A 23,653-nucleotide genomic window follows, 5' to 3' on the forward strand; every position below is an offset into this window, starting at 1 on the left:
TAAGATGGTTTTTTGATTTTAGTGATGAAGGCCCATCTTTATAAAGACTTCTAAGGAAAATTATTTTGAACTTGATAGGTTCAGTAGTTTTTTCACTCACTAAGGTAGGTTCTTCTCTTAGAGACATTAAAAATAAGTTAATACATATGATATTAATTATATACCTACTAGTTAAGGTTTATATATCACTGTTAATTCACGCGCGAGAGTCAACTTTGCAATCAGAATTAAATTATAAAAAACTTTGCAATCTGAGTGAAATTCACTCTAAATTAAGAATACAATCTACAAAAATTTAAATATACCTTTAGCTTAATGAAGGTAATATTAAATTTAAAAAGGGTTCCCCTTCGTATTCAACTTCTAAAACGTTAATAGGATGTAATTGTCCCTAAATCGGCGCAAACGTGCCTGCTTTATGAATGAGCCGTTTAGAACGGGATCAATCCTCTAATGGATGCCGGCGCGGTGTACATTCGCGATATCGATCAACTGTATCATTATCATGTAAAGTTTAGTTAATTTTGCAACGACTAACTGAGATTGATGATGTTTTAATCAATATTGGTAAATGGTAACGCAGCCAGGATGGTGTGAAATTAATTGGTGTGAAAAAAATGGTTGCAAGGGATCTGTAGGCGTTAATATCACATCACCATATCACATTGTCTTGAATAGGCTTTTAGTAAAATGTTTTAAATACAGATGTGCGTTGACGTTGCGGAAGTCTTACATAAATGTATAGTATAGACAGTATAGTACATTCTTACTCATATTGCCCTACACCCCACGGTGAGCTCAAGCAGGTTTGTGTTGTAAGCACATATTACGTACTCGTACCTACAATCTTATCTTGATAGGTCAGAACAGAATCAATAGGCACGACCTTGTCTGTAGAAATTTTGCTTTCCGCCTTTCAAGTCCTTTGGGCGTGCTACATTTTCAAGTGGAGCTTTAATTTATTCGCATACACACTAGCTACAATACAAAGTTCCGCGGCGGTCACAAATTACTGACCCGGTTTAAAAATATTCATTATTCAAAAGCCTCCTCCACCGGCGAATAAAAGAACGAATTTAATCGCGACTGGAGCGCAGCCCTAATAATATTACCACGGATTTGTTAGCCAAATTCAATTTCCAATGTATAATAGCGGTCATTTCGAGGTAAATTACGTGCTTATTTACCAGTATTAGCCGATCAATCGTATTGATGACGAATTGACGACCATAATCTGATAATCCTTTCGGGGTGGTTCGATTTTCGTATACATTCGTAATGTTAACACGGTTGCCCCCATCAGTTCACGATCACGCAGTGCTTTAGTAGACTGACAGTGATTTTCTTTCAATATAATGTATCCATACTAATATTATAAATGGGAAAGTGTGTGTGTCTGTTTGTTTGTCCGTCTTTCACGGCAAAACGGAGCGACGAATTGACGTGATTTTTGAAGTGGAGATATGTGAAGGGATGGAAAGTGCCATAGGCTACTTTTTGCCTCTTTTTAACACGAGCGAAGCCGCGGGCAAAAGCTAGTACCCATATACAGAAGAGTCAACCAGGGGGTGCTATATGGATATAGATAGCAGGATTCCACCATCGTCATTGTGCGGTCCAGATACTACCAATAAATGTCATTTTCCCGATAGGGTGGTGTAAGATAAAAACTTTAATATTATTGACATTTACCCCTTGAATCCTCTGGTTCATTGGAGTATGCACTTCGTCAAAGCCTTTGTTTACGTAAGGTAGCGAGGCGCTGCTATCTCCGCTGCATTTGACTGGGCCCGCGCCGTGCGGAGGGCCGCTGAGTAGCTCTTGTTTTATTCACAACATAATAAAGGCGGGGGCGGTGTTGTCGCGGACGATTTTGGGGTTCCGTGACGGATTGGTAATTGGTATGCGGACACACATTGTTACTTTACCTCAAATATAAAACATTTTAAGGGAGTAGAATAACGTTAAACATGAGGTATCACGCAGTTCAGTTATACTTATACTATGAAATGAATATGCCTATGATGTGATGTTTATCGTCGGATTGTGTAGTTAACAACTGTAATTTTATAAGATGAGAAGATGAGTACCTTGAGATATCGACGCCAAGCCTATAGATAGTTATTGTCATGGTTCGTTAGGTTACACTTCAAACAAACTGTTGTCATTTAACGCTCGCTCGCTCGACGAAATAATACTAGTGAGCTCCTTATTGTACTGACATCAATTGACAACGTTTCAAAATTTTCAATGTCCCTAAATCGAAAACCATTTCGAGATATACGCTTGTAGATCACATAAATATTATTTTTTTTCCGTATTTTTAGTATAAAAATCTTAAAAATAGTTTAAAGGGGAAGTGACGTCAAATAGCTGATTTAGAGCTGCCACTATAACAAAAAAATCTTCCAGTTGGGATGTCACTTGAGTTTGACAGTGACACTTATCACAGTTCGTAGCAAAGATATTAAAAATTTCATGGCTTAGTCTATGATTCGTAGTCATTCACTATTGGTTGACAGTGACACTTGACAGTCAGACACACCGGACTGTTTGAGCTGACTGTTAAAACTTTTTTTTTAGAAATGATTTTGTCGTTTTCTTAGTTGTATGAAACAACACATGTGACGTCACGAAGCTGTGTCTTGACGTTTGTAACTTACGCTCTTTCTGCTCGAAGTAGTAATAAGAAGGGATTTTCTCATTAAAATAGCAGTTTTTGGAAAAATAAAAAAATACGTGTATCTTTTAGTATTGAGTTCTTTCAAACCAAACAATAAAAAGTAGTACTCAAAAATATGAAATGTTGTCAATTGACCTTATTCAAATTAGATAGTATTATCTTGACCGATTATGTATATTGTGTATAATATAAAATAAATGTCAACCGCAAAACCATCATAATAGTATTTTATACAATCGTGATATAATACAAAGCTTTTCAGTCGAGTACCATGTTTAGGCCACGAAGCTTGCTGAGTGGCCTAATAGTACGGTACGAGAGTGAAAAGTTTAATTATATCACTATTGTATACAATTTTTTTTCTACGAGTCATCATCTTCTTCATCAATGGACGGAAATATCATCATTCATGCAAGTTAAAATTAATGTTAATAGAGTCGTTCACCGTAATCACCGTTGTATCAACATCGAATTACCTAGCAACCAATTGTTTGTAATAACCGTCTCTGATTGGCCGATAACGCGACAGATAAAAAAAATGTGTTTCAGATGCAGGGAAATTTGCCAGGTATCGCAAATTAGTATAGAAATTGTATGAAGTTCTATTTTTGAAATTATTACAGTTAACTAAAGTCAACTATAATGAGCTTATTATAATTGAGTCGGAACTGCCATACAGTATCCAACACTGAAAAGTTAGCACTTATAGTTTAGTCTGTATTGGCCTAATTGACAGATTACAGTCGACAAGTAGAAAAAACCTAATTACTTCTCTGGTACCCATTTTTGCCCAGCATCATTCCTGTGTAACCTCATCCGAATCCAAAACGATGTGAAATTATGTGCACTCGTTCCGCCGTCACACGGAGCACACCCGCGCCTCAGCTGTGCAAGAGTGCCTGCTGTTGTCAACAGATTCGACATGGTCTACTTCATTCTAAACAGGCATTTACTAGTCCGTCTCTCCCCACTACCGTATACGGTGTGCATTCAAGTATTTTTCTGCATCCTAAGATGTTATACACTTTGACAAGAAAGTATACAAAATAATTGAATTTTAAGACGTGTTTTGTTTTTAGCAATACAATATTAAAAAGTTTACTTGTCGCGTATGATACATTTTTTTTATTATCATAAAGCCTGACCAGAATATGATTATTGTCAGGAGGGCGCTGTTATTCTGATGTGACAGTCCAGTTTAGTATGAAGAAAATAGTTGTAATGAAATTCCGCAACATGGCGCGTAGGCAAAATGAATAAAACCTGTGATAATGAGTTATAGAGTAATTCACTACAAACTCATGGAATGGATATTTATATCTAAGCTCTCATACTAAGGTGCCGTCAGACTGACAGAGTAGGTAAACGCATTATAGCGAAAAATAACGAAATACAGATTGATCAAAAGTGCTTTGTTATTATTGTTCATTTAATTCTTTTAAAGTTAGGTGTACTTTTATTTAAGATCTGTGAACTATCAATTCGCCGGATGATAACCGCTTGACAGTTGATATTCAGCGCTGTCACATTTCTCTATTAACTGACACTCCGTTATCGTCCTACGATATCGGAACGTCAAGCAAAATGTACAATTTTGCAAAAGTTACTAAAACTCCGTGACATTTGTTAGTTATTGTTCTCTTACAAAGTATGAATGTCCATTGGGAAGACAAGTACCTCTGACAAGTACAGTTATCAATATTGTGATAGACATGACCTTTGCGGAATAGAGGTTTGGTTTTCCCTTACACCCCTTCCGGACCCGCCCCTGATCATGTCGTGTGTAATGCGGAGTGACGTTTGAGATCGCTATCGCACGCTGTTTACTACTGCCGTACGGAAATGTTTCCATCTAGCTTTATGATTGGACAGACGGTCAATATCAGATGTTTTCTTCTATTATATTATTTATTGTGAACGGAATGGACGTTGATAAACTGTCACCTTTTGCTCAACCTTTAGGTTAGTCAGTTTGCCTAAATAGAGGTAAAATATTGTAACCACCAATTTGATAGAAAGGTAACTTCAAAATAAGCTTTAGAGGTGGTTTTATTTTTTTATATTGACATTATGTCGAAGACTACATTTTGTAACTAGGTGTACCCACAAGTTTCCGATAACTTAATTTGAAGTCTGGTGTGCCGGCATTGTTGCCTCGAGGAGCAGGCAATGCCTTAGGGGTCTGCATAAAATATTAGAATAATAACTTCCACTTCTGAAATCACATATGAAATAAACAGTTTGTGTTTGTTCAGCGGCTCTACAAATAGAGTTATGTCAGATATTGGGAAAGCATTGTCCTGTTCGATATTGAAATTGAGTGCACTTATTTATAGTTGGTTAAATATGAAATATGAAAGCCATCAGAGGAAGAACAATGGACAAAACTTGCTTATCGTTGTGGAATTTTGTTATTCGCGGCCTACTTTCAGTTCAGGTCGCCAGGCTCGCCACTCGCCAGCCAATGTGTATTTATGCAGCCGGCGTACCATGCTTCCAATTTTATCACTTATCCACGTATATAAGACATCTGTCACTCTCACACTGACATACTTGCCAAAGCGTGACAGAAGTCTTATCCACGTGGATAAGTGATAAAATTAGAAGCATGATACGCCGGCAGATCGCGTCGTTCGTATTCCTCGTTATTAAAACCAGCTTTCTTGTCGTTGAAGTCAATATACATAATCATAATCCATACTAATATTATAAATGGGAAAGTGTGTGTGTCTGTTTGTGTGTCCGTCTTTCGACTTGACGTGATTTTTCAAGTGGAGATGGTTGAAGGGATGGAGATTGACATAGGCTACTTTTTGTCTCTTTCTAACGCGAGCGAAGCTGCGGACTAAAGCTATTCTAAGCTATTTATGAATTGCTCTATTCTATAATTTATAACGGGTTATCACAGTTTGTATTCAAACTTTTCCATCTAAAGTTAAAGAAGTCATAAGGGTCATCATTCATCAATCTGCAAAGCCGATATGTTCACTGCTTACTGCATCACATCAACCATCAGATGTTAGAATGACCTGTAATAGGTCGGCCGTAAGGGTGCGGTGTCTGTTTGCTTTGTACGTGTAATGTGGCATCCGTAATTGACTTAAAAGTCTTAAAACTCATATAAAACCACCCGTTGGCATAACTGTCCTATTAGGTTAAACGGTATTAAGGAAAATTTTCAGCATTTATGAAAAGATTTATATAAATTTATTGGAGTTTGAAGTTAAACAACGATCGACTGGATTAGTACACGCGTTATTTGATATATATGCACACGTTTACACGCCGGTCAAGGATAATGTCAATTGAAAGATAATTTTAATTTGATAGTATCGACGGTTTATAAAAATGTTGCGGTGTTTGTGGAGCCACAGGTGGGGTAATTACGCGTGTAAGTCACGCAGGCATGCGACAGTACCGCCGCGCGTACCGGCGCAAGACGCCGGCCGCCGGCCGCGCACCGCGTCGCGTCGCCCGACAAATGTTCTTTACTACGAAAAGCGCAAACTTCGTATAATCGCGCGGCATCTGCCCATACCGCACTTGTCTGCTCAACCAGTGATAGGCGTAGTGTTAACTAATTCTGCGAAAAACTTTCTTTATAATTGATTCACATATAGGTGTGTTTTAGCGAAGAAAACTTCAAACTAAGTTCTCACAAGTAACGGGTAGCTCGGAAACCTGAATGTCCCACTGAACCTTTTAGTTAGTGTATAATTCAGTAGACGATCGAGGGCAAAGACTTTTGCTCGAACAATAACAACGTCGAGCTTGACGTTCGACCCGCTCAATAGTGTTTGTTCAGCGAGACCATGCCCAAACTAAATAACGGACTTCTTTCCTTGTCACTGCTATCCCGTAGTACTCACCATTAACACTCTTTCTAGGTTAATGGACGCAATTACATACCAAACTTGGGGGAAGTGCATTTGATGGAAAGATAACGCCGTTTTAATCAATCCAAAATTTCACTCAATTACTTCAACTTTGTGATATTCGAAATCTAAATCAATTACATTCTGTTAAAAGAAAATATATTCACGTTAAAACTGAAATAATATTGAGGCAGTCATGGCTCTCTTATTATTGAGTAGTGGCCTCGTTGCACTTCATTAAAGAATCCGCCATTCGTGCTTGCACCATATGGTTTCGTTAAACTTTTATCCCCTGCATATGGGCGGAAACCTTCCATACCTTTTACTATTTAATTACTGATACAACACCTGCTTAAGGAGAAGCTCTGCAATATGTTTTTTGTCTAAAAGGCTTGGATATATTACAGATGTAATTGATAGTCAGCCCCAGTTAGAAGGGAACATTAATTGAATTTCCCTCTACCGTCCATCATAATAATAAAGTTGGCCTGCATCCAACTCGCTAGGTTCGTAGGCATAAAACTGAGCAGGTGCCTTAAAACATTATTGCATGGCTTATGAGCGCCTATAGTGCTGTATAGTGGTAGTATCGAGTTTAGTTTCACTTGCACCGCCGCATTGAAGCCACGTGGGAACATTAACACACCAGCCGCGGCACCACTATCGAGTATGACTTCGACAAGCGGTTTGCTGTTCCTCAAACATGTTGATGAACAGATCTTTTAGCTCCAGACTACGATACGGAAAACGGGAAATTGTTCTTGGTAATAACACTTAGCAAATTCACTTTTATTACTTTATTGCGTCCCATTCGCACACGTACATTTTTAAGCATTTTAATTGTAGGCCATCATCATCTCGGATGTGTCATCGCGGAACCATGACGCAGCTTTTATAAAGACGAGGCTTGCAAACTGAGTCACCGTTGAAAAGAGGAAACTTTGAACATATATTTATTTACTTAGTGCCGGTCCAGCAACAGCATAACACAAAAGGCACTTCACGACCCAAAACCTTTGTCAGCCAAACTTTGGCAGGGCTACTACGCTTTTATTTTTGGCTTAATTATCGCTTTCCTAATGCCTACTTGTTCAGCAGTTTTCATTTTAAATTACACCGCTCACTTTAATGGAATGTCTTATTTTAAACAAGTTAATGCTTTGTTAATCTACTCGACATTGTAGGTATCACTGCTGTACATTTCCTAAATTACGTAGTAATTACATGTAATGTATATTCAAATCACCTGGCAATTAATATCGGCGTGATCCCCCTTCGGCGTGGGTTGAAGTCTTCATAAATAGTTTATGTTTGAATGACTGCAAGTCGCTTATTGATTTTGCCTCCAAGTGGAACCCGACGTGTGGCTTGGAAAGCTATTTGGAATGCTGTCAAATGAACGTGGCGACAGCTGATAGACCCGAACAAACTCTTTCTCGTATACTAACTAAATGGCTCATGGTAAAAACTCGTCAACTTTTGATGTTAAACTTTACCTTTGTACCTACGCTCCCAGGGTACACTGGTATTTATTCGTTGTGTTTGTGTTACAAGCGCCGAAATTGGTGCGCATATTTAAACAGGTTCGCGGTCACGATATTACATATAAATGAAGCATAATTATAAATAAGGGTTGTGCGGAAAACAATTTATTGTAATTTTTTCGGAGAAAAAATAATGGGAAGCGCAGTTATTTCGATGAGTTGTCAATTATTGATGGCTGATCGCTTTTGTTCGTTGAATCGATCAGCTCATCAGCGGCTCTGTTTGTCTGTTATGATTGATTCGCCGCCGAATTAGATTGAAAATGAGATCAGTAGATTTTTCCTGACCCTTCTTTTCTCCAGCTTTCGAGGTTTATTTTCAACCTCCGTACATACAAGTATTTCCATCAAGCTTCTGTAGTTTTTATATGTATACTTTACTACTATTGAATTCCTTGTACATATTAATGTATAGTTTGTTTTTATACATTCACGATAATTCGGTACAATTCAGTGACTGGTTGCCTTGCCTAGCAAAAATTCCATATAGCGAGCGAATATAGCATAATTACTGTTTACCCACATTGCCCAGCCCAGTCAAAGCACACGACACTTACATTTTGCACATGCAATCAGACAGTAACATATATTTTATCAATTCCGTAAGGTAAATTAGTTTCCATTACGCTTAGTCCGTTGCTTCTGGAAAGTTATGTATGAAAATGTTGGCATAATTAATGGAAGATTTTTTTTGATTGGGATATGTACATTACAGGCCGAAGTTATTTTTCATCAACCCTCCCCGTCCCTCCCCCCTCTGCGTCACCCCTCTTCCCCCCTTAAATAGCCGAAAATGCGGTTTTTCGCGATTTCTGACAAAACCGTTGTAGATACAGAAAAAGCGTGTAGGAAAAAAGTAATCCTTGATAAATTTACTACAAATCGTTTATTGACACTTTGGTTCTAGCACTTATAGGTTTCGCGTGATCCATCACGAAAGTTGGTCCTTTACTGCAATTTTCTTTAGTGAATGTTAAGTTTTCTCTCAAATTGCTTACGAAATCTGTTTGATATTACTAAAATATTATAAACTGAAAATGAATTTCAGGGGGAAAAATCACTACCATGGGTGGGACTTGAACTCACGGCTGCTGGATTGATACTCCAGGGCTCTACCAACAGCTACCAAAAGCTCATCCCCAGTCATAGATACACTATATAGATCAATGGTACTCCTAGCGACTACTACCGTGAAAATATTACGTCTTAAATAAATACTGGAATTCCAAGACATATTGGAAATTCCACCCATGGTAGTGATTTTTCCCCCTTAATTTTATTTTAGTCATAAGTTACAATATTTTAGTTATATCAAACAAATTTCGACGATTTCGTATGCATTTTGGGCGAAAACTTAACATTCACTAAAGAAGATTGCAGCAAAGGACCAACTTTCGTGACGGATCACGCGTAAACTATAAGTGCTAGAACCAAAGTGTTAATGAATGATTTGTAGTAAATTTATTAAGGATTACTTCGTTCCTACGCGCTTTTTCTGTATCTTCAACAGTTTTGTCAGAAATCGAGAAAAACCGCATTTTCGGCACTTTAAGGGAGGGTAGAGGGGTGACGCAGAGGAGGGAGGAGTGGGGAGAGTTGATGAAAAATAACTTCGGTCTATAACGTACATATTTCAATTTAAGAAAACCTTCCATTAATTATGCCGTAATTTTAGCTAATTTCCCCCTGCTAGCTTACCAACTTAAAAGAGCGATAAGGGAAAATTAAATATCGTAGCCAAGATAAAACTCCAAAAGGCATTTTCCCCGCCGGATAAAAATGTCAAACTCCGTACGAAGCTATCAAACGTAATTAGCTTAGACAACTAAAAGTCAACTCTCAAGCAGCGCCCTAATACCTCACTGATTACCTGTAGGCCTAGCACATGATGGCCGCGGGAGTATGTCGCCGCGAGATAGATGACACGTCTTTGTCTAATTGTATTAATGCCATAAGGACAGGTAGTCTATCTCGCGGCGACATACTCTCGCGGCCATCATGTGCTAGGCCTGCTGTACGGAATTTTGATTTGAACTCTTGAACGTTGTATGCTCATTTTATTTGCCAGTAAAATTCGTGCTTGTTTTGTTATATTACATGTACTTAGATTGTCTGAAAGAGTTTTTTTCTAAGTTACCTTACCTTAGGTAGAAACACTATTCTATGAATTATGTACTTTAATTGAAATATACAAACCAAACAGTCTTTACCAGTTTACACGCGTATAAATAAAGAAGGTTTTCATAACCTGGGTTCAATTACTGTGTTAAATATTTACCTACCTGCGAATAGAATATAGAATATTCTCAAATTCTATACTGCCATAACGTAGTGTACTAGAAGCCAGTCTCTTTAAAGTCCTCCGTTCCGGAAATTATGTAAATTCCACGAATGCTAACGGTTAGTGTGTCACGGCTCACTGCCACTACGTCCGCTGCTGCTGCGCCCGGCTCGTAGCAAATTAACCTTTCAGCGCTACAACAAATTAGTCTACGAAATTTCGTAGCCCGTAGCTCGCATTCGTAGCAGCAGTGGGTCGGGCGACAGCACTGTAGACGCTAATGATGTTGACACTAGAGGCGCGCTTGTCTACCTGGCCCCGCCTCCCGCGGGGTCGAGTGCTCTCAGACCCGCGATACCACTAAATGGAACGCGTCTCAGATACGAGTATGTGCCCTAACACTTACAATGTAACAATGCCTTTTCGGCGCGAATGCTATTCTTTCGGTCCCGAGTGCTAAAAGGTTTCCTTATGATAAAAGTAAATTGATTCAATCGTCGCAGCAGTTGAACAAACTAAATGAGTCATTTGTTTATCGATTATTATAATCGATAACGTCGCTAATGACACGTACACTGCAGAAGGCACAATAGAGCGGTCAATACCGCCCGTAGATTGTACTAAATTCGTTTTATCTTCGGCGCGGCGAGTGGGGTCGGCGGGCAATTAACGTCACTTACGTTATGCACTGAATAGTTCCTTACACGAAGGAGCCGCTCGCATTCTGTAATTAACTTACTGTAATTAAGCGTCTCTAAATGAAAGCTTCCGCTACTTTGTCGCCTAAATGGGACCAGTTAAAATGTGAGATTTCGCGTAATTTTGTACCGTGCTACATTTTAACCTCTGCACTGAACCTTGCTCTGGTTTTTATTACCGTACGTAAAGGCAGTTATTTAAGTTACCTACGTTGTATGTTATGTACGTGTACATAGTAGATGCAAACGAGTACAGACTATCTGACTTTGTAATCTTTTGGATAGAATGCTAAATTTACTTTCCTCGTGTTTGTAAGTTTTGTAACATCTTCTATTTTAAATGGTAATTATTTGTTTTGTTTACGTTGGAAAAACAACATTTTAATTACTAAGAATCGTATTTTTAAAATTCTAAAAATAAGATTATAAGTACCTAAGTCAGCTATGTTTAGATCTACAACTAGCTAGCTGATGTTTTTCTGTTTCATATTACAATATTTAAGAAAGCGTTTCTAGACTGAAACAGAAAAAGTATGTATAATACGTATGCTTGTGTGCTACTAAATTGCAAACTTACGTTATTAAGTACTTACATATGTATATCGGCATAAATACCTAAGTGTAGTATAACGTGCAAACTTGGCTCAGGTGTATTATAACATCGGTCGCTTAAGCTATAAAAATAATACATTGTGCAACTTGGGGAGGAAGTTGAATATTGGTAACGAGACTAACGAGAGTAAGAAGTCAAATCGCGACGGCTTCAATACTCGAGCTTGCCGGAGTGGTTTAGACTCGAATTTGCAATATTCATACGCCCCGAGTTACACACAATTTTTTTTCATTACTTTTGCTATATGAACTATTTTATAACTCCCGCTCCGCCTGCTTGCAATTGCACATTTACTGTGGGAGTATGATGAAAAGAATCGACGCGTAAAGCGTGTAAAGAAGTAGTAAAAGGAGGCTAATTTGCTCAAGTCTACAATACTGCCGAGACCTAATTCGCAACGCCATTATTCACGGATGCCGGCACGAATAAAATTAATTAAAGAAGTCGAGTTTCTTGCTGCGGACTCTTCGACTGTACGTATTTATTCGTATATTTTAATACGAGTTTGAGGAATTGGACTAAAACTGCGCGCGAGCAGTATAGGTATTAATGTGTAAACTGGCTGACGAAAAGCTGTTTAGAAAATTGTCTGCAAATTTTTTTTCACGGGAAAATTTTGGCTTAACAACTTCACAAGAGCTGGCACGAATGAAAAGAATGAGTGAATGAAAATATTTACCTTAGACATATAATATATAAACTTACATAAACTATCTACGTGTCTGACAGACTAAACAATAAAATAGTGGCTCTTAACAGTTACGACTGTGTATCGATCGATACAGGATGTCGCTCATACAATCAAAGTTTCATTTATTCTATTCGTGCCGACTTTCGTGAAATAACATTGCATGTATTGGGCTGAATAGGCTACTAGACTTATATCGAATTTGGTGCAATAAATGATTAGACTTATATTGACCGGGATATAGACCGTGATTACCTTTTTGATTTTTGTCGAGCTCCCGATATTTCGACGCAGTTGCATGCATCATGATCACGGAAAACTGACGAAGGCGGGTGGATGTTAAAGTTGTATAGACAGCGCGCGATCTACCCTCCTTCGCGCGCGTCGGCTGCGTTCACTTTCAGCGTTACCACTGGTCGCGTTCACACTCGATGGTCTGTCCAAACACACTATACTCACAGTGTCACTACGTTTGTTCAATTCTGACTTCACCGGTTTTTTACACAAACAAATCACTGGATTCCATACATTAGATAGTTTGAAGCCATCCTCACGATTGAAATTTTTATATTTGTGAATCTCAAAACTCAAAACTCTTATTGCAATAAATGATTGTCTTCTGTAGTATTTATTTTGGGTATTAAAAGTGTATGATGACTACGTATTTTCGATTAAAAATGTGTGTATTTTTCGCTGTCAGCGATGTAGTGACGTCATCGAATTCGAACTTCATGTCAGAACAATCACTGACAATGAACTTTATGCCTCATACTCAAAAGTCAGAAAAGGTTGTTTTCGAATAGAATGACCTGATACACAGATAATCTATAGATTAACATGACTGTGTTGTTTTCGCCCGATTAAGTAAAAGCATACTTATATTTTTTGTAGTTAATAACTACTCTAAATAAGGTCATAATAAAATATAGTAATATTTTATTTCAGTTAAATGCACAGTACTTAATCATTTAAAACAGACTTTAAAAAAGGGTCAAGTAGCCTAACGACCCGATGCCGCAGTGAACGTATTACTAAAGTCAAAGAGGATCGAGTATTATAGAGAGTTACTGTCGAAGTAAAATGTGTAATCACAGTGCATAGACTGCCATCTCTTGACACTGGCTTAACCCTTAAATGCATGATTTTTTTCTTTTAACGAGATAATGATATATGTGATAGACAACAGTTTTCTGACTCTGGGAAAAATAATAAAAAAATATTATGACCAATTTTAATACTAAATCAGTGTTAGAAGTTAAATAGGCCAAAACTTATTTATATAATTCTTTCAATACTCCATCTAGATCCAAGAGACACTTTCCTCCCCTTTCTATTCCCATCTGTACGCGCAACTACCGGCAAAACAGTTTTTTAATACGTGCGAGTAAAAGTTTAAATAAGTTAACGAAAAACTTAGACATAGACATTTTTAACAGTAATATCCAATCTGTACGGCGTAATCTAGTGAACAATAGCTTTGAGTGAGCTTGCCCTACCCGATGACTGTAGTTTTTTAAAGCGAGTGTGTCATTTAAGCATGATATTTTTTGTTTTGTTTTGTTTAAAATCTAGTTAGATTAAGTAGGTTGCTTAGTATTGCAATGTGATAGTGTAAACCACCTAATAACTCCCAGTATGTTACTATTGGTGGGAACCTGTAATTGGCTTTTTGTAACCTAATTAAGTTAACCTTTCTGTATTAATAGCTGTTGGTTCTCCGAACAATAATAAATAAATAATAAATAAATAAATAAATATATAATTATTGGTAAGTTTTATTTGTAAAGTTTTACTACTATTAGAAAGGTACACTATTTGTGAAACCCCCATGATAAAATGTTTAAACATAAATTAATTACTAACTCCGAATAAATCTGCCTAAATCACATACTAAAAATCGCCATCATCCTGTTTTTCACACTTTTCCGCCATTTCATCTTTATCCTTAAATAATAAATAGTAAATCATAATGTTGTTTAATTTATTTAATTATTTATTAAGTAATAATAAATACTGAATAATAATTAAGCTATAAATGTGATTTTGGATAGCTACATATTGAGCCACAGGCCATCAAATATATGATGCATATATACATCACCATGCATTTAAGGGTTAAAACTTTTGATCCTCAGTTTTGACAATTTGGCCCATATTCTTAGCTTGATGTGTTAAAATGTCAAATATTAATATTAGCGCCATCTAGCTGAGCGTACCCCAAAGGTGTAATGCCATCTAGGCCACCGTACCTTTTTCTGTATGGTACTGAAGTAGGTTTTTTTCTTAGACTTTATCTGTCTATACGGAGTTACATATGTGTTTGGTAAAGTGGTATAATGTTGCAGGCTCCATCATGTTCCACGTGCGGCGGCGGCCGGCGGAGTCGCAGCCGCGGCGGCGCAAGAAGAAGACCGCCGGGTGCGGCGCCGGCTGCGGCGCGGGCGGCAGCAGCGCGCGGCCCGGCTGCGAGCCCGTGCTCGTCGAGCTCGCGCCCGACGGCGCCGCGCTCGAGAACGGCCGCCGCGTGCGCATCACCGGCGACATGCTCGAGGTAACACTCTCTCAACACATATACACCCCGGATTCTTGTGCCAATGACGTCACAAAAGGGTAGTTTGGGGAGTAAATGGAACGGTGGAACAAAATGATACAGAAATAATAAGCTATGATAAGAAAAAAAAAGAATTTTACCAGAAAAATATAATTAAATTTACGCTTGTTAACTTTATTTATTTATAATAAATCACAATAAAAAAAATCTTTTCTTGCAAAAAAACTAGTTTTACGTTGATATTAAGTCCGTATTCTCATGCAATTTGGTTTTGCAGTAATATATAGTATTTATCAATTAATTGGGCAATTTACTTAATATTTATTAAAATGTATACGGATAATAAGCTTAAATTTAATTATATTTTTTCTGATGACATGAATTTATTCTTATCTTATTTTATTGTTTCTATATCATTTTGTTCCACCGTTCCATTTACTCCCCAAACTACCCTTTTCTGACGTCATTGCCACAAGAATCCGGAGTCTACCCATGACCATTCCTACAACTAACACAATGGGACAACCCAGGAGCAACCCCATGACCACTCTCGGGAACTCATGTCTTCACTCTATATTGTAGTGTGTGTACTGTGTACCCAGCCTTACCCACACACGGGCATATAACGGCATCTATTTACTTGTGCGGATAACGTGTAGTACACACATTACAATAACTTATCCCGTACCCCTACCCTTATGTACCCTCTTGCCACTGCAATTTCCCGATGAAGCTTTGAGAAATGTAATAATATTTTCATATTATCAAAGGAGAATTCTCGATACAACTTGATACTCCGCTCCGATGCCGTAACGATTTCCAAAGCTCCTGTCCTGCCGTTCTCCATATTTCCTATAATATTAAATTTGTAGTATCTCTCGGTCATTCTCAAGATGTAAAACCGAAATCTAATTACCGCAACTCATTTGTTTTCAGTAGAATTTTAGTTCTAATTCTAATTTATCAGAATTCAAATTCCACTGATAATAGAAGCGTCACGGCAATTAGAATATGGACTAGACGATTGAGAATTACCGCTCTCGCAGACTATGTTTGATTTAATTGAAATTAGTTAATCTTACGAAGAGCTCCTTCCTTTGTTTCTACGAATTTCATGAAAATAACACAGCTTTAAAAGTAGTTACGACTGCGCGTAAATGATAAAGCTATCTATATTATTACGTGATCGTTGTAGTTTTCTTCATTACATCTATCGATGCCATACTAGATTGTTTATCAAAATTGTAGGCGCCGATAATACAGCTCTTATCACCCTATATCACTTTATCATGACACATATTAAGAGACGAAGAAATTAACGAAATTAGGGACGCCGTAATTGTGCTGAGGATACACGTACGTGTCCTTAACACAATTACTTAATTGTGCCAGGTACGTATCTAATTGTTATTAATCTGTTACATTTCTAGTAGCGAGTAGGTGTATTAGGCATGTCGTCGGATTCTCAGTAATAGTGCTAACTTTTGACTGTGGGCGAACGAAGGTCTATGTACTGTCGTCATCACTACACAAAGTCGTCCGCCGCGACTGTCTTTGTGTATGTGTGTTCGCGATAAACTCAACAATTACTGAAAGGATTTTCATGCGGGTTTCACCTTTGGATAGAGTGATTCTTGAGGTAGGTTTAGGCATAACAATTGCTAATAAGTTGTGTGAACAGGTTGTATATAATTTGTTAAGATTTTGTGAGAACTGGTTGAAATATGACGATATTTTCATAATCGAGCCGGGCAAAATCCCGCTAGCTAAGAGCTTTAATTGAAAACTCTGCCCAAACCGTTTCAACATTACAATATATGTTGAAATTGTGTCTCTCTTATATTAGGTCTACTAAAAACTGTGCGATGGCATGTGTACCTATATTTTAAAGAAAACTTTTATACTCATTTTACTGCCCGTGCGAAGCCGTGACGGGTCGCTAGTCATCAGCCGTGAAGGCTCTCACATATAACGGAACACAATTAAAAATATTGTCAAAGCATTAGAGTGTGTGTTGAGGGCACATAACCAAATGCACAAACGCTTACGATAATATCGTTGTCGTAAATGTCGTAGGTACTGTATTATATACAACGTGTTTCCGGTATCACTCAAAACCTCAGACACCCCAACAGATTTTTATTTTTTTAAACTCATCTAGAGTATTCATCTTTTAATCTGATGGTTACTTTTTTATTATTTTAATTTTTAATTTTCTGTACAGCTCTACTTGACTTAAAGCTAAAGCTAAAGCTGCTAAAGCTAAAGCTCTACACTCAATAAAATAATTGCTAACTACCATCATAAACCATAAAACTATTTATTTGTGTACGTTACTGCAACGACATAAGGTTTACCAATAGACAGCTAAGATGTCACTGTAAAACACTTTAAAGCTTTGTCACAGTAAACTTCTAATTGGACAGGTAATCGCAGTAAGCAAATTTAAACCCAATATTCAAAATGACAAGGTTGTAATTAGGTACGAGTTCAGTTTGTTATGACTTATGATAAACATTAAGATTAAACTGACAAACAACGTCAAACTCGTAGCCGAAAAAAATAATCGTCCAAGTAACCAGCCAGTATTAATACCCCTGAATACAATACTGAAAAAGGTATACAACCTCTAGCAATGCGATATACACAATGTTGTATTACGAGTACAATAGAATAGGCACGTAAAAAATAACTAATAATACTAATTTAAATAAAAATATTACCCCCATCAAGATATAGCTCAATCGATTCTGAACAACTGTTTTCAGGTTTTTAGTGTTAAGTGAAACACGGTGTATATATATATATATATATATATATATATATATTTTTTTATTGAGAAAGAAACAAACGGTCACATACAGTATAAGATACATATAAGTTGTTATTGCATTTACAATAGACCTATAGTTTCCTTAAAGAATATAAGTGTTTAATTTTAGTGCTTAATTATAATCGCTCTTCCGTATTGGCGCGACACAGCCAAGCTGCGTTTCGATCGGCGTCTAGCGTCAACATTTCGGATATGAAGGCTGATATTCTTGAGTACCTACTGTATCTGCGTGTGTGTCTTTGTAATAAAGATTCCAAGATGACACCATTAATTAATGGAATCGATATCGGTTTTATGCTCATCATAAACGTTTCGTGTTCCGAAAGTGAACAGCCCAACTCACCATTCTTGCCCTTTAAGTTAATTAAATCTTGGCGCAGTCGTAAAATTTAAGTTTACACGTGTGTTCTGTGAAATACGATACAGATCTAATTTAAATAGAATTCTCAGTTGACGTAACTGACTGATGACTGAAATTCCAGTTGAAATACTGAAATATAGACGCATGTCGTAAAACCCGTGAAAATGATTTTATGATTATTTTTTTTATTGTTGTCGGGTAAACGCAACGCATTTGCAGTACAAACAACTTCTCAATAAACATATTTAAACAGACGCTATCAACAACAAAGTTAAACGTTAGACATCGTTCGAAATATCTGAATTTATTTCCACTTCGTATTTTCTAATTATGAGAACGTTCTAATAATGCAGCTCTTTGCAATGCAGCTCCAGATCCAGCAATGAAATAGTTTTGATTCGGATACTTTTAATACAAAAATGTGGCATCCTCAAGCAAAAGGAACTACAATGTCACTTATCCATAAAGACGCTCTTTTGTATAAAATTACGATGAAATTTCGTCCTTATGGTACTGGACAATGTAGTAATTCTGACTCTGGAACGTCACACTTTCTTTCTTGCCGGTCCCATAGTGGATACCCCCCTCCAACTGAGGGGGGACTGAAATCTTCTCGAGGCTGAGGCGTAGGGTTAGAGCCGGCGTAGCTTTATTTGACGTTCATATGCGCATTGTGATATGCCTACTTGGAAAATAAATATTTCATTTCATTTCACATATTATAAAGGTACTTATAGACACTGTCGACTGTTTGCAACCTACGTCTTTTACTCGCCGAGTCATTCAATCAGTGCTTGCCTTTATTTAATATCATTTTCTCGGATACAACACTTTCCGTCGATTACGATATATAGCCCCGAGGTTCAAGCTCTAGGTATATTACAGCTATTTGTGTGTCCAAGGCTGCTGTTAAATAATGTGAGAAAACCTTTTGCCTCAACAAATGTTACTCGTAATGACACTGCTTCGCCAACGTACAGAACATGACTACGCATTTATTATAACAAATATACAGCAGACAATATAGCGTGCGTGTGGAAAATAATTCATGTAAACACAATGCGAGTACAATTTACAAACACATTGTATCAAAATGAATAATTATATTTACTTTTAAATGTGCATCTCATTGCGTTGAAAGCCTACAGTGAATGCTATCAGAGAATTACGTTAAATACGATTAAATGTAACAAATGCGAAGGAGGCGCCCTTTGATGAGAATTCAATGGTGTAGTGTAGGCGTACTTTGTAGACAAAGTTAATCCTTCGCCGAGTTCAAATACGCGCTTCCATTCACATAGACACTATTGTTTTAGAGACACGTATACAGTTTGTAAGCCCAATACGGGCAATAAATTAAACCAGACATTTAATTCAATTTTCGATGAATCCGTCACCCCTGTAGTAAACTGCAAACTTAATTTATTCAATAGTACATCTGATCTTCTGTTTAAAATTAATCCCCATATTGCGCTTTTCATCATCCGTTTCTGTCTTTTCACCCCAAAATTTATGTATTTACTCCGTAGTTGTCAAATTTGGAAATTCACATCAATCCTTTCATCCATCGACTCCTCCCTCCAGGTCACGTTATCAAAAATTTTAAACATTAATTTTGAAAATAGGTCATGGACCCAAGCGGTTCTCCCAATAAGATTTGGGGGACTGGGTGTTCGCACATCGTCTAGCGTGGCTTTACCTGCTTTTCTGTCCTCTGCTTACGGTTCGCTTTCTCTCGTCGGCATTATCTTAAACCGTTCCACGATGCTTGACGATGAGATAGCGAACCTGAGGGAGGCCAGAGAGGCATGGTGTGAGTCGTGTCCGAGTGCGGACATCCCAGTTGCCCGCCATTGTCAGCGGGATTGGGACTCCCCACGTCTCAAAATAGCCCATGCCTCACTAATTGACCAAAGTCCAGACGATTCTGAACGTGCGCGCATCCTTGCAGTTTTAGCCCCCGAGGCGGGCCACTGGCTGCAAGCTCTACCATCGCGAGCGATTGGCACTATTCTGGATCCAAGCAGCTTAAGGATAGCAATATGCTTGAGGCTTGGGTCCAGAATATGTGTTCCGCATACCTGCGTCTGCGGCAAGGACGTGGACCGGCTGGGCCGACACGGCCTCTCATGTTCCCGAAGCGCCGGCCGAATGTTCCGCCACGGCACAATCAACGATTTGGTCCGTCGCGCGCTTGCCACCGTCTCCGTGCCTGCGGTGTTGGAACCCGTGGGCATGACAAGGGACGACGGCAAGCGGCCCGATGGAGCGACGTTGGTGCCGTGGAAACTCGGAAGGACCCTGGTGTGGGACGCAACGTGTGTAGACACTTTTGCTCAGTCCCACATTCAGGGGACTCGTATTCAGGCCGGAGCTGCGGCTGACCAGGCCCAAATTCTCAAGCGCCGTAAATACTCGTCGTTGCTCAACGACTACGAGTTTGCGGCGCTCGCAGTTGAGACTTTGGGTCCCTGGTCAGCCGATATGAAATCATTCATGGGGGCACTGTCGGCACGGCTGGTCGACACCACAGGGGACCCCAGGGCTGGCGCGTACCTCTGTCAACGTATCTCACTTGCGATACAAAGAGGTAACGCCGCCAGTGTCATGGGGTCCATGCCGCAAGCAGACCTACTGGAAGGGGTATTTTCTTTGTAACTAGGTTATTACTGTAGGTAGGTAAGTATTTTTATGTGTATGTAGGTATAGTTTGTTACGCAGTTTTATTTATTTTTAGATTTAACTTTAGTTTTAATGGTATGTTTAATCTACAATTAAGTATTTTATTTAATGCATTAAATAAAATTAGATTTAATTCATTATTCATTACTGTTACTCATTAGTGTTATGATTTATCAAGAGGTGTTTTTAAGTTACTCTTAAGTCATAATTTTCTTCTCATAATTTAATATTGAAAAAGATCTCAGCAGCAATGTACTGTAGTAAACATGGTTGCAACAATAGTTATTGACATTACATACACGATTGAGCTTTTAAAGTAACTGTCAACGAGCGTTTAACCTGAATATGTTATCTTATGAATGTAACCCGTCAGGTTAAGAATTTCACTACCCCCTTTCTTCCCGTGGGTGTCGTAGAAGTCGACTGTGGGATATAGGTTAAATTGTGGCGTCAGGCGAGAGGCTGACAACCTATCACTGCAGTGTCACAATTTCATTTTCTTTCAACCCCTTGATTTTCAGGAGTAGCACGGAAACTTGAATAGTTTCATGTGCTCTGACTACCTCTTGGGTTATGGGTTACCTGCATGATATGCTTATGATATGTATGTGTTATAAAAAAAATAAAAAATGTAAACTGTTTATTTCAGTATTTTTTATAGAATTTTATTATTTAGATTCTCTAATTACATACATTTCTCTTGTCCTATACTAACCACCGTTAGTGCGTTTTCACATTATCCGACCCGATATCGGATGTCGGACCGATATACCGTACATTACAGGCGCTATCTTGGATTTTTTCCATTGAAATCCTTCCGACATCCGATATCGGATCGGATAATGTGAAAACGGACTTAAGAAATTTACCTGCAATGTATTCATGTACTAACTTAGATAGCTCTTTGTTGAGCTATAATAATTGTAACAGTAAGGGCAAGGTTACTAAGTGACATAGTTACATTGTACTTCTGAAGTCCTTTGATATTGAATTATTATGCTAATTTCACTTCATTTGAATATCAAACTAAAATAAATTGATTATTTTGTGCTCCATACTCATACATATTTAAAGCATGGTGGTATTTACTTGTAATGTCTGAAACCTAACATATATTTCAAAAAGTGTTGTTGATGTTTTTACAAACGCCTATACCTATACGTTTACTAAGTATATACGGCACACTTAAGGGTAATTGGTATTCTTGGAAGTTGGCTCAATTAGGTATATTTTTATTCATTTTTGTGTATATCACTACTACGAAAGTGATGACTAATTTATATATGTTATTGTCGACGTTGGTGTTTCCAAAATAACAATGGTGAACATTGAAATGTCATACGAAATGTCAAATGTCAGAACATTACGTGGGACTTCTAATGAGTAATTACTACCATCAGGTACTCAGGTAGTCCCCTTGTTTCTTGCTACCATTGTGATAGGTTAAAGATTGCGCCTTATCAAAGGCTCGATCAACAATTACAAGGATGAAGCCGCTGAAAGCGCATTTACAAAGGCTTTCCTCATTTTGGCTTATTAGACAAAAATACTTCATTCTCAGAAGTTCGTTATTATTATCCATATAGAGGGTCTCGAATTGTCTTTACGATAGAAGACATATCAGTGGCACCTTTTACGTGAAAACGTCTAATTTTAAGTCAAAGACGTCACGCGGTGTACTAGCGACTGTTAAACTAAAAGTTATATTAAGTTGACGAAGTTACGTTGACGTGCGTATAATTTTATTGTATCGGCATTTTATGCGTATTACCTACTATCGCTCAAAACTTACCTGTTGATAATTTGTGATTATTTAATACAACATTGTTCTTATAACCTTGTCAGGTGGGGTCGGGCAACGGCACGGCGCTCCAGCTGTACGGGCCGTCGATCCAGCCGCGGCACTGCGTGGTGGCGTCGGGCGAGGCGGGCGGCTACATCGTCACGCCGCTGCACGCCGACGCGCACGTGTACGTCAACGGCCGCCGCGCCGTCGCGCCGCACTCGCTGCCGCTGCAGGTAACTAGTGGCCAGCTGTACGGCCGCCATCCAGCCGCGGCACTGCGTGGTGGCGGCGGGCGGCTACATAGTCACGCCGGCGGCACTTGCTACCGTTGCAGGTAAAGGAGTCTGCGGTGGCTCGGCGCTTGAGTAGGGTCCTTGAGCGATACTACTGCGTAGTGGCGGTTACGTAATGACGCCGCTGCATGGTGTGCTGCTCCCTGACGCTGTAGGTAACCTAGTGTTCAAATGGAGTCTGCGAACACACGGAGCTCATCTTGAAGGGCGTTGATCCGCCTACCGTATGAAGTATTTTGTGTGGAGATGGTAACCGAAAGCCTACAGAGAAATTAAGGTTTAGCGAAGGAAAAGCGAGAGATGGACGAAACGGATTAAAAACAAAATAAACAGTAGGGTACCTATACGGTATGTACCTACCCAATACTCAATTGATAATGAGACTCGCTGTAGGTTGACTGATCTAGCAATAACATCGGTAAGCAAATATCTGTAGCCGCACGTGCTTGTAAATTTGACAATCGTTCTATAACTTGGTATAGAAACAAATTTGTATGTTTACCTATTGTATACAAGGACATTGTTTCGAACCAAACTTGGAGCAACAAAAGATTTAAGGTCCTATTCTCAAGTAGCATAAACATGGTTCTATTCAAACAAGCAACATCTCAGTTAACAATTTAAACGAGGAGGGGTGTTTGTTATTCCACGCAGTGTTCTGTCAGATTAGTGGCCCATTTCTCGAAGCTACAAGTTACAATTTACGAGTGGTAGTCACTGTCTAATATGACACGTTGGAAAGAGACTTCCGCTGGAACTTGTAAC

The 23,653-nt window shown here is 38.4% G+C and overlaps 1 protein-coding gene across 1 annotated transcript in view; it reads left to right on the forward strand.

The window, feature by feature from the left end:
* The window catches only part of LOC125226430, a 142,071-nt gene that overhangs the window by 67,156 nt on the left and 51,262 nt on the right, over nt 1–23,653 (forward strand). The window contains exons 12-13 of the mRNA XM_048130413.1: nt 14,728–14,933; nt 22,655–22,828. Coding sequence (XP_047986370.1) covers nt 14,728–14,933; nt 22,655–22,828 — 380 coding nt within the window. The remainder of the gene's footprint in view (nt 1–14,727; nt 14,934–22,654; nt 22,829–23,653) is intronic.

Source organism: Leguminivora glycinivorella, chromosome 5 (assembly GCF_023078275.1).
Source record: "Leguminivora glycinivorella isolate SPB_JAAS2020 chromosome 5, LegGlyc_1.1, whole genome shotgun sequence".
NCBI lineage: Eukaryota > Metazoa > Arthropoda > Insecta > Lepidoptera > Tortricidae > Leguminivora > Leguminivora glycinivorella.